The sequence below is a fragment of the Ahaetulla prasina genome, chromosome 2 (genome assembly GCF_028640845.1).
Source record: "Ahaetulla prasina isolate Xishuangbanna chromosome 2, ASM2864084v1, whole genome shotgun sequence".
Taxonomy (NCBI): domain Eukaryota; kingdom Metazoa; phylum Chordata; class Lepidosauria; order Squamata; family Colubridae; genus Ahaetulla; species Ahaetulla prasina.
In genome coordinates this window covers 246,812,968-246,827,777 of record NC_080540.1, presented here as the reverse complement: position 1 = coordinate 246,827,777, position 14,810 = coordinate 246,812,968, and the positions used below count along the sequence as shown (strand labels likewise).

Genomic DNA, 14,810 nt, shown 5'->3' with positions numbered 1-14,810 from the left:
TATATTAAATTACTGTAATTTGCATCTGAGACTGGATTAGTGATTTAGGACAAGCCATAGAGATAATAATGCTTTTACTGCATGATATATTCTGCTTTGTTGAAAGAAAATTAGACTAATTCATTTTTTTAAAACCTGCCCATAATTCCTAAGTAAAAAAGGTATGTGCATTGTAATTAATATTGAAGTATAACATTATCTACAAGGAAACACATTTTGTTAATTATTGTTTTTTATGTTGTTCCTGTAAAATGTCAGATTGTAGTCCTCGGCCTTTTAAAAAAATTCTATCAATTAAATTGTTTTTAGGGTTGTTTACTATAGTTTTTGGAAAATATGTAACAAACATCTTTAATATACCTTAACAGCATTCCAGAAAGATGATTTGATTTCTTTTTGGGGTATTTCTCACCTTAATCAACCTTCCGTAATCACTTTGTCAACTTTTGTAATAGATATAGGAAATAATTGTCATTTTCACTATGAATGGGAATCGAGTGCAATTACCATGGCCTGTCTTATGTTTTTCGGAAAATAGATCTGTGTACTGAGAAACATAAGTATTTATCAGTTTTTACTAAAGGTTCTCTATGGTGAGAGAAGTAGTAGTTCATCTATGCAGAATGGTTTCTTTTTTGTACATTTTGTTCCTGGTAATGAATGAACTTTATGCATTTTCTTTCTTTAATAGTTTCCCAGCATTTGAAATACTGGTCTATATTACTAAATTGGGCAATCATAAAGGAATTAACAACATCTTTAAAGAGGAGATTTTTGGAATCAAAATTCTCTGACTTGAATTGAAACAATCTGTTGGTAATGATTATATTTTTGAGTAACTCAGAATTGCAATTTAGTTATTTCTGTACTCTGCCTCTAGTTTTATTCTGTATTTTCCATTTCCACTAAAGCAGGGGTGTCAAACTGGCGGCCCACAGGCTGGATGCGTCATGTACAGGCCACGCCCACTCCAGCTCTGTAAAGGGAAAAACTGTTGCAATATTTCGTATTGCTAGCACCGCCCTGAGTCCTTCGGGAGAAGGGCGGTATAAAAATCTAATAAATAAATAAATAAATAAATAATTTTTGTGAATGGCTTTTTCTATAAGCAGTTGGAGAATGATTTGTAATGAATAAAGGTAGATATATGTTGCAAGATCCAAACTGGGTTGGTCACCGGGACCAGAGGTTTACTCTTATGAACTTTCAGACTTGTACTGGAGGCTATCCTCAGGGGACCAAAGCACATATTCCAGTAGAGAAAAGTTCCCTGATGAGTCCAAAAGCTCAGAAGAGTAAACCTCTGGTCTCGGTGACTAACCCAGATTGGATCTTGCAATGATTACTAGTAGGAATACTTGACTGAATTAAAAAACCATACTACCATCCATGAAATAATACGTTCATACACTAATTCCAACTCTTTGCTGTCATAATAAATCAGTGTCATAAATGTAGGCAATTATAATTGCATAATTTTTGAATCTTTTTGCCGTTGCAGGTTGTAAGCTCAACAAATGGAGAACTCAACACTGATGATCCTACTGCTGGTCGTTCAAATGCACCCATCACAGCCCCTACTGAAGTAGAAGTTATGGATGAAACCAAGTATGTATAGCTTTGAAATAATCTCTTTGGAGACAGCACATTTTGTGAGATTCAGTTTTCCAATTGAAAGTCCCATGATTTCTTAACTGTGACAAGTAATACATGAAGCCCTTGAACAATTCTTTTTTTTTTAACTCTAAGAGACAGAGAAATTCCATAAAATGGTTTCTTAGTTAAACCTATTAGACTCTTCAGGCAGTACAATTTCCCCACCATATATAGAATACTACTAGAATAAATACTAGTACAATAATGTGATAGAGGGGTTTTGCCATTATTCAGCTTGCTGTTGTTTACAACAGCATTCTGCTCACCTATAAGCAAGGAAAAAATAGCATTTCCCAGAACTTTTTAAAATAATGTATAAAATACTCACAATACAGCAAAAGGTGCAGCTTTTATACATGAAAACACTTCAGATTTTATACATGAAAGCAATTCATTTTCCTCTCCTGAGGTACACCAAAACTCTGTAGGGAATGGAATATATAACCCAGGGTCAAGTTCGCCATCTACAAAGGGTGGTGTTAGTGACCGGCATAATTGAAATTAACTGAAAATATCTCAATCTCTGGATATGAAATTCTCTACCACATTAAAACACCCAGAAAGAATTATGATCTATGCAACAAAGTAAGCAAGTTATGTATGTTTGTTGTGAAATTCCTAAACTACAAGTTGAAATTTGAAAAGGAAATACTATAATATTTTAAATGGCATTGTTGGTTTGCTTCATTTGGTCTTCATTAATTTAACTGATGTTACTGTCTTACTCATTACTTGACTGTATGATTATATGTTCAAATGTAAGTTTTCTTTACAATGTGCTGCATTCTGATTTTTTTCCCCTTCCTTGTATTTTCCTCATATTAGCTGCCAGAAAGTGTTGAACATGTGGTGAGTTTTAAAGCACAGGCAGGCAGAAATAGCTCCAGAGCATTTAAAAACAAAAGTACAATTGGAAAAAAAACAAAAATATTTTTAATTGTTTTAATATTGGTCTTTAATATGAGAAACTTGCTAGAGTATTGAGGAGCACTTTTGCCTGCTTCAATTCTTGTTTGTTTTGAAGTGATGTAGAATTTATGTATTTTTATCTAATACGTCTGAATTTATGCTTTAATTTCAATTTATGCTTTAATACAGTTGTTTTGCCCATCGATTTGCCATTTTAAAGGGAAAACAACAATTTCAGGTATTTTAACTTCCACAGTAATACCTTAACTTCATAAGTAATTAAATAATTTAATAGCACTAAATTACAGTATATGTTTTCACCCATATTTACTGAGTTGTTAGTGATTGATAATTGCTAACTAATAAACTCAGAGAACAATTACTCCTCTCAAATTTGTATTTTAGTGCATTTCAACATTTCAATCATTGTACTCATCTCAAAAAGTAGTCTATAAAACATTTTCACTTTTAATTTATTATTGGCAAGTTTAGTTTTGGATGAAATGACAAATTTTCTAAAATGTTTTTTTTTTTCTAATTTAGGAATGATGATAATTGCACCAGATAGGGAAGCTATATTCATAATATCATTGGAAGTTCTTTTATGTTTTAAATAACCAATATTTGGATATAATTAATGAAATTGTATTTATTGGTTTGGAAAAAAGCACCCCATTCTTTTTTTTATTTATTTATTTACATTTATATCCCGCCCTTCTCAGAAGACTCAGGGTGGCTTACATTGTGTAAGGCAATAGTCTCATTCTATTTGTATATTTATATACAAAGTCAACTTATTGCCCCCCCAACAATCTGGGTCCTCATTTTACCTACCTTATAAAGGATAGAAGGCTGAGTCAACCTTGGGCCTGGTGGGACTAGAACCTGCAGTAATTGCAGGCAGCTGTGTTTAATAACAGGCTTCTTACAGCCTGAGCCACACCGCGGCCCTTCTTCAGCCCCTCTCCTCATAACTTCTCATCATCAACTTTTGATTATCAAAACTGAAGGAAATAAACTTATTAAACATTTATTTCTTCCACTTTTCAAACTTCCATACATGATATAAACAGAAAAATGCAGGTGAAAACAGTGGCTTAAAAAAGTTAATTCGTAGCTACTCATCATGACATAAAACTACCATAATTATATTATAAGAATCATAGCTTTAAATATAGTGGTTTATAAAAATGTTACAGTAAAACTTCAGAACGTGGCAGTGATGTTGCATAACGCTACTAGCCCTTCTAATAAATTAATACATCTTCATTTTGGAGAAGGATCCTGGAGAGACCATAATATATCCTAAGTTAGCTTAGGATAATATAGTTAATAATACAGTACAGTAGTTTATGTCAGAATTTTCTATTGGTCTCTTTTAACCTGTTTTTCATGCTTGAAATTGAATTTTAATTGCTGTGGTTAGGACAGATTATTCACATAATATTTTTGTAAAAAATCATGCAACTATATTTAGTTGGATGCAAAAATATCCATTCAGTCCTTCTAAATATACTTAAACATTTTTAATCTATATAATACTATTTATAATATTAATAATACTATTAATACTATATATTATGTAAATATATTTAGTATGTATTTTGTATATGTTTTACAGATAGCATTGAATTTATGCTATGTTTTTATATAATGAAGTATATTTGATTTTCTGTGTTACCATAGAATTTAGCCCTTACACTCTCAGTATGGTAACCACCATAATATTGTCTCTTTCCTTATATCTGTTTGCACAACCAATCACAATTTACATTATAAAATGAGTTTTATTGGTGGGTTACCAGGGAGTTGAAAGTATAGGAAAAACAAAGTAATGCATAATTTTATCACAAAAATAACATTCTTTCAGTTGCAGATTTTAGATGGAAAATGTATGCGTACTGAAGTTCATTATAATTTTATCTATTTATTTACTAAACATATTTGTATGCTGCTGCAATCAAAAAAATGACTCTTGGCAGCTTACGTAAAAAGAAAACAACCCAAAAAAGAAATAAAATTAGAAAAATAGGAAGAAAATAAAAGATGGCAACATAACAACTCTTATCAGGAGAAGACTCTTAAAAAAAATCTTGAGCTTGATGTGCTTATAGCAAATCAGTATAGACGAGCCAATCTAATCTCCACAGGAAGGGGCCATGCCACACACAGTGTCAGCATTGCAAGGGAAAAATAGGGCCTCTTTGCCTCAACCCCCCCCCCCAAGTGGAATTTGTTTCTCCTAGCTAGATCTATTTGGTCAGTCAGAATTTGGCTGGACAAGGTGCCAAGCCACGTAAGGCTTTATAGGTCAAAACCATCACCATATATTCGACCTGGAAACTAATACAGATGGACATTCAACATAGCTGAAATGAAACAAATAAGGATTGTGAGGGAGGTAATTGGGTTGATAGGAATATTATTTTATTTTAATATGAATTTTACTTTGCTGCTGCTGAGACAGTCTAATCTAAATACACCTACCTACTGTACTGTATAATGTTTCTTGGTGGTCATCACATCATGAGAGGTAGTTGATTCCAATTCAAGGAAACTCTAATGGGTTTGCATTAGCAGTTGAATGTACTGGTGTGCTATAATTCTCTTCCACTGTTCAGTCCGGGTACCAATTGAGTGATGCAGCCTTCCACTAGAATCAGAGTTCCGTGTTGAATGTTCAAGGATGGGGACCCAAGGTCACCCAGCCAGCTTTCATGGCTAAGGTGGGACTTGAACTCACAGTGCCTTGCTTTCTAGCCTGATGCCTTAGCCAAACTGACTCTCAGATAAAATTATAAAGATTGTTTCTTATTAGATACATTCTGCCAAATTCAGTTAGAATTGAAGTGGCTGAAACTTAGAATCAGTAGCACCATTGTCCCCTGAGAATAAAAAGGATAAAAATTAGATGGCTTTGGCTGGAAAACTTCTCTGTTTGGAAAATATGTAGATGCAAATTATCAAGGTTGCCTAGCCAAGGAACAAGTCTTATAAATTAAAGATCCCACTTTTTACTCTCATTCTTAGAAGATAAAAGTAGCTAATTTGTAAAAATTGTATACTCCCAAGTAACTTAATCAAATGATTAATACATCATCCAAGAAAGGATCAGTTTTCAAAGCAGGCATGTTATCATGTACAGTGACAAGTATGAATACTTTCAAAAGGAATGCTTTGTATTGTATTCCAGTGTGTTAAGAAGAACCCTTTTAAACACATAATACAATCTAATAAGACAGATTAAATTGGAATCAAAAGTTATTATTACTTTTCTATATCATGTGTGATTATAACCTTTCTCTGAATCTAAGGCTAGGATCAAGGGCTTAACATTTGAAGGTGAGTCTCTTTAGCTTGCAACAATGTTTCAGTTGGAATACAGAAACTACAAAATATACTTGCTCTATTGGTTAAAGTACACCATGGTGTCTATATTGGCAATCAAGAATAAACTATTCCTGCTCCTTTTTTTTGACACTAATAGCAAGAAACTAGGCCGAAGAAATTCTTTGTTAGTATCCTCCAAACATACTTGTGACTATCAGCATTCCCAATATTAATTTTTTCAGAGAAAGTACTTCTCTGTTTTTTTCCTTCCCCTGGTTTTATTTTCATATTATGGCAGATGGTTGAGTTTTGCCCATAATTAAAAGTATGTTTCTTCCAGAGATCATAACTGCAAAAAGCTGTAGTAGAGACACTACTATAAGGCAAACAATGGTCTCTTGAAAAACAATTCACCATTCTGCTTAGGACTAGCTGATTAATCCCATTTAAAATCTATTAACCACTATATTCATGCTAATAGATTAATATGTTTTCATTCTCTAATGTTGTTTTTCTGAAAAATGTTTCTCAACAAATTTCTGTTAAACAGTTAATTTCTGTTTCCTGTATAAGGTTTGAAACATTTTAGAATATTTAATGCATGGTAGAATAAATTAGTATAGACTAACTTTAACTTTTAATAACAGTTTTAGTATGAATGTTGGCTTCACAAACATTTGAGCCCTTGAGGAGAAGAGAGTGGAAAGAAGAAAATTTGGACATAACAAATGTTTAGTACATATGAGAGTGAGGCCCTCTAGTGACCATTTACTTAAGAGCAGACATTTCGCTGAAGTTAGTTCTTTTATTGTATTTAAATACTGTATTTTTTAACACAGCTGAAATCTTATAGAATGTCTCTACGTCCAAAGAAACAGAGATGATGTTAGAATTTAAGACATGCTACTGTTCTCATTTTCTTCATTTCTACAATGAAGCACATCAATATGTCATCCCTTAAGATTAATTAAAAATATATTTAGAAGAAGAGAAATGTACAGTTTCTGGTGGGACAATATGTTTGATTTGTTCTAATCATGGTTTTAAAGGCAAGGAGATAAGTTCTGCTAAGGGATTATACTCAGCTCACCCCACAGAATTCATTCTAAAATGAAGCTTGGTTAGGTCCCAAGTTGATGTCTCTTTTAATTCCCTGATATTATAATAAATCAGTTTGGAGGTCCAAATTTAAGTTCTGATTCATGCTCTTGAATTTCTGAGTTTCTCATTACTGTTCATTCAAGCAAAGATTTCTTTAACTTCCTTAGAAATTGAATGAACATTGCAGAAATAGTAGTTCTCTATAAAATAGAGAAAAATGCCAAACTTTGAAGAAAATTTTGAGATTTCTCATTCTTAATAGAGATAAGAATAATCTTATTCTTATTCATTTAATTGCTGATATCTCTTGGAAGATGCATACATTTTGTAGGCAATATTGACTCCACCAAGATATCCAAAATGAATATATGCAGTTGAATATCTATTTTTACCTTGCAAACCAAATTGAGTCTTCTGAAGTTCAGTTGCTACGCAAGGTTTTAGTGAAACAGCAATGTCATTTTTTTTGTTTCCAGGATCTTAGGCAATTTTGTTGATAACGGAGTTTTACTTGATGTAATTATCTTTTATAATATGCTCTGTTCACCAGTAGTGGGTTCCACTTACCTTCGCTACTGGTTCGGAACACTGAGCCGGTGCATGGTGCTTCTGTGCATGCGCGGAACATCCAGGCAGGTGGGCAGAGCTTCCTGCCGCCATCATTACCAGTTCGACCTGGTTCAGGCAAACCGGTAGAAACCCACCACTGCTGTACAGCTTTCCTAATGATAAACTAGTAGGAATGTTCACTACCGTTGCTGTTCCCCAATCTTAATTCTACAGTATACTATAAGCGTTTAGCTTTTAGTAATGCTATTGTTAACATTAAACAACAAAGAAATTAAACATATTAGTTATCTAGGGGCTTTTTAGAAATCCTAGAATTATGGAGATATATTACTACACACTACTACTAATTTTAGTAACATGCTACTGTCAGCTGTCCAAGGGAAAGGAGAATCCATTTTTTTAAAAGACTGCCTTCTCGAATACCCACAAAATCTGTCCAATGTATTAAAATAATAGGCTAATTGCAATAATGGGACATAGCAATACATATATAATATATTGTTTCTAAACACTGATTAAACCAGATAAGAAAATGCCTGCATTGTGTTTATTTGATGTTTTGCTGTGACTGTACTATCTCATCACACCATCTATTTAGATACATAATGAAGTGGCCTGTATTATGTGTCTTCATTATTATACATTTTTGTTCTATAATGCATTTTAATATTATCTGAATGGCTTCAATTTCAAAACTTCATGATAACTGACAATGGTAACCTTTATCAAGCATGCTTTTTCTGTTTATATAAGATTGTTTTTATGAACAATTTTAGGTGCTGCTGCTTCTTCAAGCGAAGGAAAAGGAAAACCATTCAACGTCACAAATGACTTTGGAGGAAAGCAGACGGTGTGGAATTACTCACTTACTCTTCTGCTGTATCATGATAAGTCATCTCTAGTTACCACTCATTTTTCCAGCATCATCTTTAAGTGAGAAGGTTCTCATACTTGCTTTAATTTTGTGATTCAACATATTTTTAATTTGGATCATCTCTCCTGGGAGCTTTAATGCTGTGTCAACATAAGTACCTTTTTGAACACCAAGATACAAAAAAAATGTTTTTTTTCCTCAGAAAATTTGACTTAGAAAACATTAGCAGTGATTAGCTGAAGACCAGATATTTTATAAAACTGGTATTTGCTAAGGTTGGGAGGATGCCATATGGAAAATGATTAAAAGAAGGAGCACTGGAAATTAAGCTATTATTGTCCAAGTATTTAAAATATCTTGCTTTAAGATTTCCTTTCTCAGTAATAGAGGGTTTTTAAAACTTTTTTTCCCCAGTTGTTGCTCTGGTGGTACTACATTTGCAAACTTGCCACTTAATATTATTACAAATATGGTAGAGTCACTACCTGGTGGTACTAAGACAGAAGCTGGATGAATCATTTGAAGACAAGCCTAAATGCTGTGCTTTCTAAGAGGAAGTGTATCAGTGTTTGTTAAATCTGGGCTTTCAAATCTGCTTTTGTTGTACCTCTAGTTGAGATGCGGTGTAGTTAAAGTGGCAATAGTGCTTGTACTGAAATGCAAATATTTGTATAATGCAAGTTGTGCTTCCAGTTATATATGACATCAATGCTGAAACATCAACTGAAAGTTGCTTAAGGATTATAAAGCCACACTCTTAGGAAGTAACTGCAAACATGTAGAGTGGAAAATCACAAAACCTTAATCAAAAATTATTGCTGAATGACAGTTTTAAAAATAAAGGTCTGGATGTGCCAAGTAACAAACTGAGGTATGCATATTATAGATTTAAGAAAGGAAAAATGGAAGTGGGTTAAACACAATCCTTTCTTCAATGAATGTTAGCCTGTGGTTTATGATTGCCAGTGGGGGTTTCTAGAACATTCTTACATTTCAGCAAAATACTGCATCACTAAAATACAGCTGATTGGATTGATTAGGTACTTTCCCGATAATTCCTTAAAGTGCCTGTGTTATGAAATAACAGTTTATTAGAAAAGGCAGTTCTTTCTCTTCCTCCTTCTCCCTTCAGTTGCTTTGTTTAAAGCCATAATGATAGAAGCGTATGTTTATCATGTTAAGCTGCCAGTATCATAAGGATTTGAGTAAAGGAAATAAAATGGCTAGACAGATTTGTTGACCAAAACTCAAATTATGTGTCTTCTTATAAAAAGGGTTTCCTAGAGCTAACTTTTGTCTATCAGTGCATGCCTTTGGGCATAATTATTTATTTTTAATATCTTATGGTAACATTCAAAATGTGTATTAATTGATAAATGCACACCAGTTGAATTCATTATTGCATTTACAGGGATTGTTTTATAATTTATTTTTTTTAACTGCCAAACTGCAGTGTGTTATCTAGGCGCACATATAAACACATTGTTCAAATCTGGCTATTGTTAATCACTGTTGCTGTTAATAAGTGTAATAAATTCTTAATTTACCAACTTTATCTGACCAATAAAAGCATAAACTAAATGATTTGGTAAAAAAGTTCCACTTGACCATTTCAGCTGATTATACTTTAAGCACTAAAAGAGGCTGATTTTTTTAAAAGGAAGAAGGTAGGTGGTTAACACCTTCTTTGCAGTATTTGACCAAATTTCTTTTCTCTATTATATTTGTAAATACTCGCAATATATTTCTTATCATACACCTAGCCATTTCAAGGGTTTTTTTTTGCCCTGTACAGTGTTTATATGATCTGAATTCCTTACACATAACACTGTGTATATTAATCCAGTTACGATGAAGATTAAATCAATGTAAAGCTTGTTCGTTTACTGCAAAGACTGGAATCTAGACATTGCTGTTTAGCAATATTTTAAGTACAACATTTTAATGCTAAGGAGAATATTCTCACACACGACTTGGTCAGTAGAAAGTTACACAGTTGTGTTCAGGTTAAATCAACAATGTCTGCATTTATATGCTTTTTCCCGGTCTAAACTAATAAAATCAACATTGCCTGAATGTATGAATAATAAAACACATCCCTGTTTAAAAATATGTAATGAATGAAGAAAAAAAAATAAAGGTAGTTTTTTTTAACTCTTGCTTTCATTTTTTTGTAAGCACTGAACTAATGTATCTAAGTGATAAGAAAGTGGATACTTGCAGACGGCTTTATATATTGTTTTCATTTAATGACTATACCAGATATAGACATTTAACTTTATTACATGCTTTCTAACGTTGAGTATCTATGCTTGGAATAATTGGGAAGAAGAAGGTATGATGTGATCCTAGTATTAAAATCCATCTTAAACTAGTTTGAAATTCTGAAAATGAGAAGAATTATAGAGATGTCCAGCCAAAGAGAAGTAGATCTGCAGGGGTCAAAGCCTCCTCATCTTCAGGAATTCCTCTTTTTCAAGCACCCAAGAAAGGAGAGAGATGGATGGCAAGGTGAAAAGATAAAATGTCACCAGCATACTTTAGATTAATGGTATGTAAAAATGTATGACGCTCAAGATACCTTTTTAAGTGTATGACTTGAAACAATATTCATGTATTCCAAGAGTTTGTTTCAAGGTCAGAAGAAAATACGCTGTTCCAAACTGAGAATGAAACTTAGCCATTATGAGCAGCAAATTTCAAATGTTATGGTCACAGAAAACTGAAATGAACCATTCCAACCTTGAAATAGATTGATGCAAGGCTTCCATGCTTGAAACCACACAAAATTGCCAGACAAATGTACATTTTGATCTGACATTCATGAAGCACATTGGAGTGAATTCATTGTTCTTGTTTCTTTGCTTAACTCAGTTCCATGGCTATTTGTACTGGCAGGTTGCAAGACTTATATTTTTTTTAAAGAGCTGAATCTAGTGAGGCAGCAACTAGCAGTTCTCAGACTAGAAAAGATGTAGCCTAAGGCCCCAAGCAAACTGCCAAGTTTACGTTCATTGGTAGAAGGAAAAAGTCTTGAGTTTAATTTCTGGAACTTAGAAAAGACTTTGCGTGAAAGGGCCAAATCATCTGTATATTATTCTTATCTGCAATTAAGCTGCTAATCTAGCCATGCCTAAGAATAATCTGCCAAGTAAATATGTTCCTTATATACTGAATTACTGCTTTCATTGATCAGTATGGGAATTGGGATGAAAAATCCCCTTTGCTTATTTTTTAAAATAAGATGGTATATACATATTTTATGTAAGACTATCATGCTATCCTCTTTTGTGACTTTACCAAAGGGGGGGGGGGGCAGAGATGTTTCAAAATCCCACTGACTCTTATTTAAAACATCTAAATTACTTCCTTAACAGGACACAAATTCAAACTTGCTGGGTGAATATTCCAACTGGATATAGAGCTGCTCAAAATAAAATTCTTTAATACCTGTGCTGACCTCTTTCTAAAAATAATGTTTTATTTATGGGTAATTATTAATATTTTCTTACCTCCTAGATGTTCTCAGAGCATTAGCTTTACATATTTTCTTTTATGCTGAATGAAACAAAGCGAAATCTTTATTTGTCCTTATTTGATCTATTTGTACCAGGTAATTCATGGTTAACAACAGTAATTGGAACCAGAATTTGCATTGCTAAGAGTTTTTTTTTCCTTTTTACCACCCTTTAATCCCTTTTTTCAGTGTGGAGTCACTGAGTGGAACTGAGTGTTTACTGGTCAGATGCCCTTCTTGACACCTATGTGGAGTTCGCAGCAGATATTTTTTCTTTGTGGCCTGATAGAGAAACATCTGCCTCTGCCTAGAATTGCATTCTCAACCTTCTGAGTGGGTGAGAGCATCTTCATCTCTAGGCCACCACACCAGTCAAGTTCTATTGCTAATTAATTTGTTATAAAGTCGAATGTCATGTGACCATGCCACTTAATGACAGATCCATGGTCACTATCATTAAGTGGGGATCTTGTGATCACAACTTCCAACTTCCTGCCAGTTTCTCCATTGACCTCCTTTGCAGGAAGCTGGGGGAGGGGGGGAGAATCACAAATCACAAGCATGTGACCACAGAATGCTGGGGCAATTGGAAAACTGGGCCAGTTTCAGGGCACCCAAATCAAAATTGGGTTCTATAACAGTGGGTACTGCACCAGCAGAAGCTTTGAGGTCCGGTTTCAGTAACCATTCAGGAACCAGACACAGTTTCTAAACATACACAGAGTTAAGGAAAAAGCTTAGAAGTCCCAACATCAAGGCAACAGAAATTAACAAAGCAAAGGGCAAAAGGAGGAAAGCACAGTTCACTGTAGGCAAGAGCTTAGCTGGGTGAAGATGAATTCCATATCAAGCATCCAGTGTCAATATGAAACTGAGGACGGGATGAGGACTTAGTCAGTTAACAAGCCACAGTCATAAATAACTGGATTCTAATTAAGTCACTGTATGCGAAACCAGATGCTTAATTTGCTTTTAGAAACTGAAGACTTTCTATGGGGCTTAAATCCCTTCCCTGTTTAAGTGTCTACAACTATTGCCAATCTTTCCTTAAGTTTTGTTGGCTGGTTCAGCATTTTGTTGCTTGCTCACAAGTTGCACAGGTGAAGTGCCTGGAGGAATTGCCATTTGAGGGGAGGGTTTCCAAGTAAATGCCTGAAGTGTCTTCTACTGTGAAGAGTCCTCTACTGTGACTGACTCTAACTCCAAGGGCATGATATCTGGTCACGGCTACCATTGGTTAAACACTGACAAGTTTGAACAGTGGTAAATGAGTGGCCATTAAATGAGGGCCTCTGGTATAGTACCGAATCAATAAAACTCATGGTATTTATAATAATACAGCAGCATTGTTTGAATAGTATGCCCATGTTGAACACATTCTAAGCGCAAGTCATAGGCACACAGCCTGTCAAGGCAGATGAATCTTTCAGCTGCCCTTGCTGTTGACCTGGGTTTTCTAGATAGGTGCACCCAATAAATTAAAAATGGTAGCAAAACTTTACAACTTGCAATGTACTTTTCTGCTTGGTCTCAAACAGTTATCCCCACTCGCTCACATCCTCCTCATCTAGGCTTCCAGGCACTAATTAGAGCAGGGGTCTCCAACCTTGGTCCCTTTAAGACTTATGGACTTCAACTCCCAGAGTCCCTCAGCCAGCAAAGCTGGCTGAGGAACTCTGGAAGTTGAAGTCCACAAGTCTTAAAGGGACCAAGATTGGAGACCCCTGAATTAGAGGATCAGAAGCCACCAAGTTTACATGGTATAAATATCCCCTACAGATTTTGTTTGCCTAAGCCCTTGTCTTGTTGATCCACAAATCTAATAGTTGCCATTGGGTGGGTGGGGGAGGGTCTTTGTCTCCTGGTAACATTTTTGTTACCTTACCAACTTGGTTCCTTGTTATCTACCTCCCAAAGGGATCATTTTGACAAGCTTTTGCCCTCTGCATACATGCCTTTTCCATTTTTAGGTTATGGCTACTTCAGCCAAACCTCCCATTCCTAAAAGACAGACTAGGAATACAAATTAAAGTAGGCAGGAAAATGGTAGGCAAAGATTAAAAGCAAAGATAGAAAAGAAAAAAACTAAAACACTTATTAATTCAACAGTGAATAAAGTAAGGTTCTACATTTAGGCAAGAAAAACAAAAGGCACAGGTACAGTATGTGGCATCTTGTTCAATAGTAGTAACTGTGAGAGGGATCTTGCAGTCCTAGTGGACAACCATTTAGATATGAGCCAGCAGTGTGGAGCAGCTGCCAAAAAACCCAACACAGTTCTGGGCTGCATAAACAGAGGGATAGAATCAATATCACATGAAGTGTTAATACCACTTTATAATGTCTTGGTAAGGCCACGCTTGGAATACTGCATTCAGTTTTGGTCGCCACGATGTAAAAAAGATGAGACTCTAAAAAAAGAGTGTAGAGAAGAGCAACAAAGATGATTAGGTGACTGGAGGCTAAAACACATAAAGAATGGTTGCAGGAACTGGGTATGTCTAGTTTAATGAAAAGGACTAGGAGAGACATGATAGCAGTGTTCCAGTATCTCGGGGATTGCTACAAAGAAGAGGGAGTCAAACTATTCTCAAAGCACATGAGTGTAGAACAAGAAGCAATGGGTGGAAACTAATCAAGGAGAGAAGCAACTTAGAACTAAGGAGAAATTTCCTGACAGAACAAGTGGAACAACTTGCCTGCAGAAGTTGTGAATGCTCCCAACACTGGAAATTTTTAAGAAGATGTTGGATAACCATTTGTCTGAAGTGTTTTAGGGTTTCCTGCCTGGTCAGGGGGTTGGACTAGAAGATCTCCAAGGTCCCATCCAACTCTTATTCTATGTTCTATGTA

At 34.7% G+C, this 14,810-nt stretch overlaps 1 protein-coding gene across 11 annotated transcripts in view; it reads left to right on the top strand.

The window, feature by feature from the left end:
* Window positions 1–11,730, top strand: part of CSNK1G3 (casein kinase 1 gamma 3) — a 62,715-nt gene extending 50,985 nt beyond the window's left edge. For 5 of the 11 annotated variants that reach the window (XM_058173968.1, XM_058173971.1, XM_058173967.1 and 2 more), the window contains 3 exons: window positions 1,502–1,608; window positions 2,482–2,505; window positions 8,343–11,729. In XM_058173968.1, coding sequence (XP_058029951.1) covers window positions 1,502–1,608; window positions 2,482–2,505; window positions 8,343–8,397 — 186 coding nt within the window. In that variant the 3' untranslated portion in view covers window positions 8,398–11,729. Of the gene's footprint in view, window positions 1–691; window positions 817–1,501; window positions 1,616–2,481; window positions 2,506–8,342 lie in introns of those variants that run through there. The other 6 variants (XM_058173972.1, XM_058173976.1, XM_058173977.1 and 3 more) reach the window with 4 other exon arrangements.
* Window positions 11,731–14,810: the final 3,080 nt, after the last annotated feature.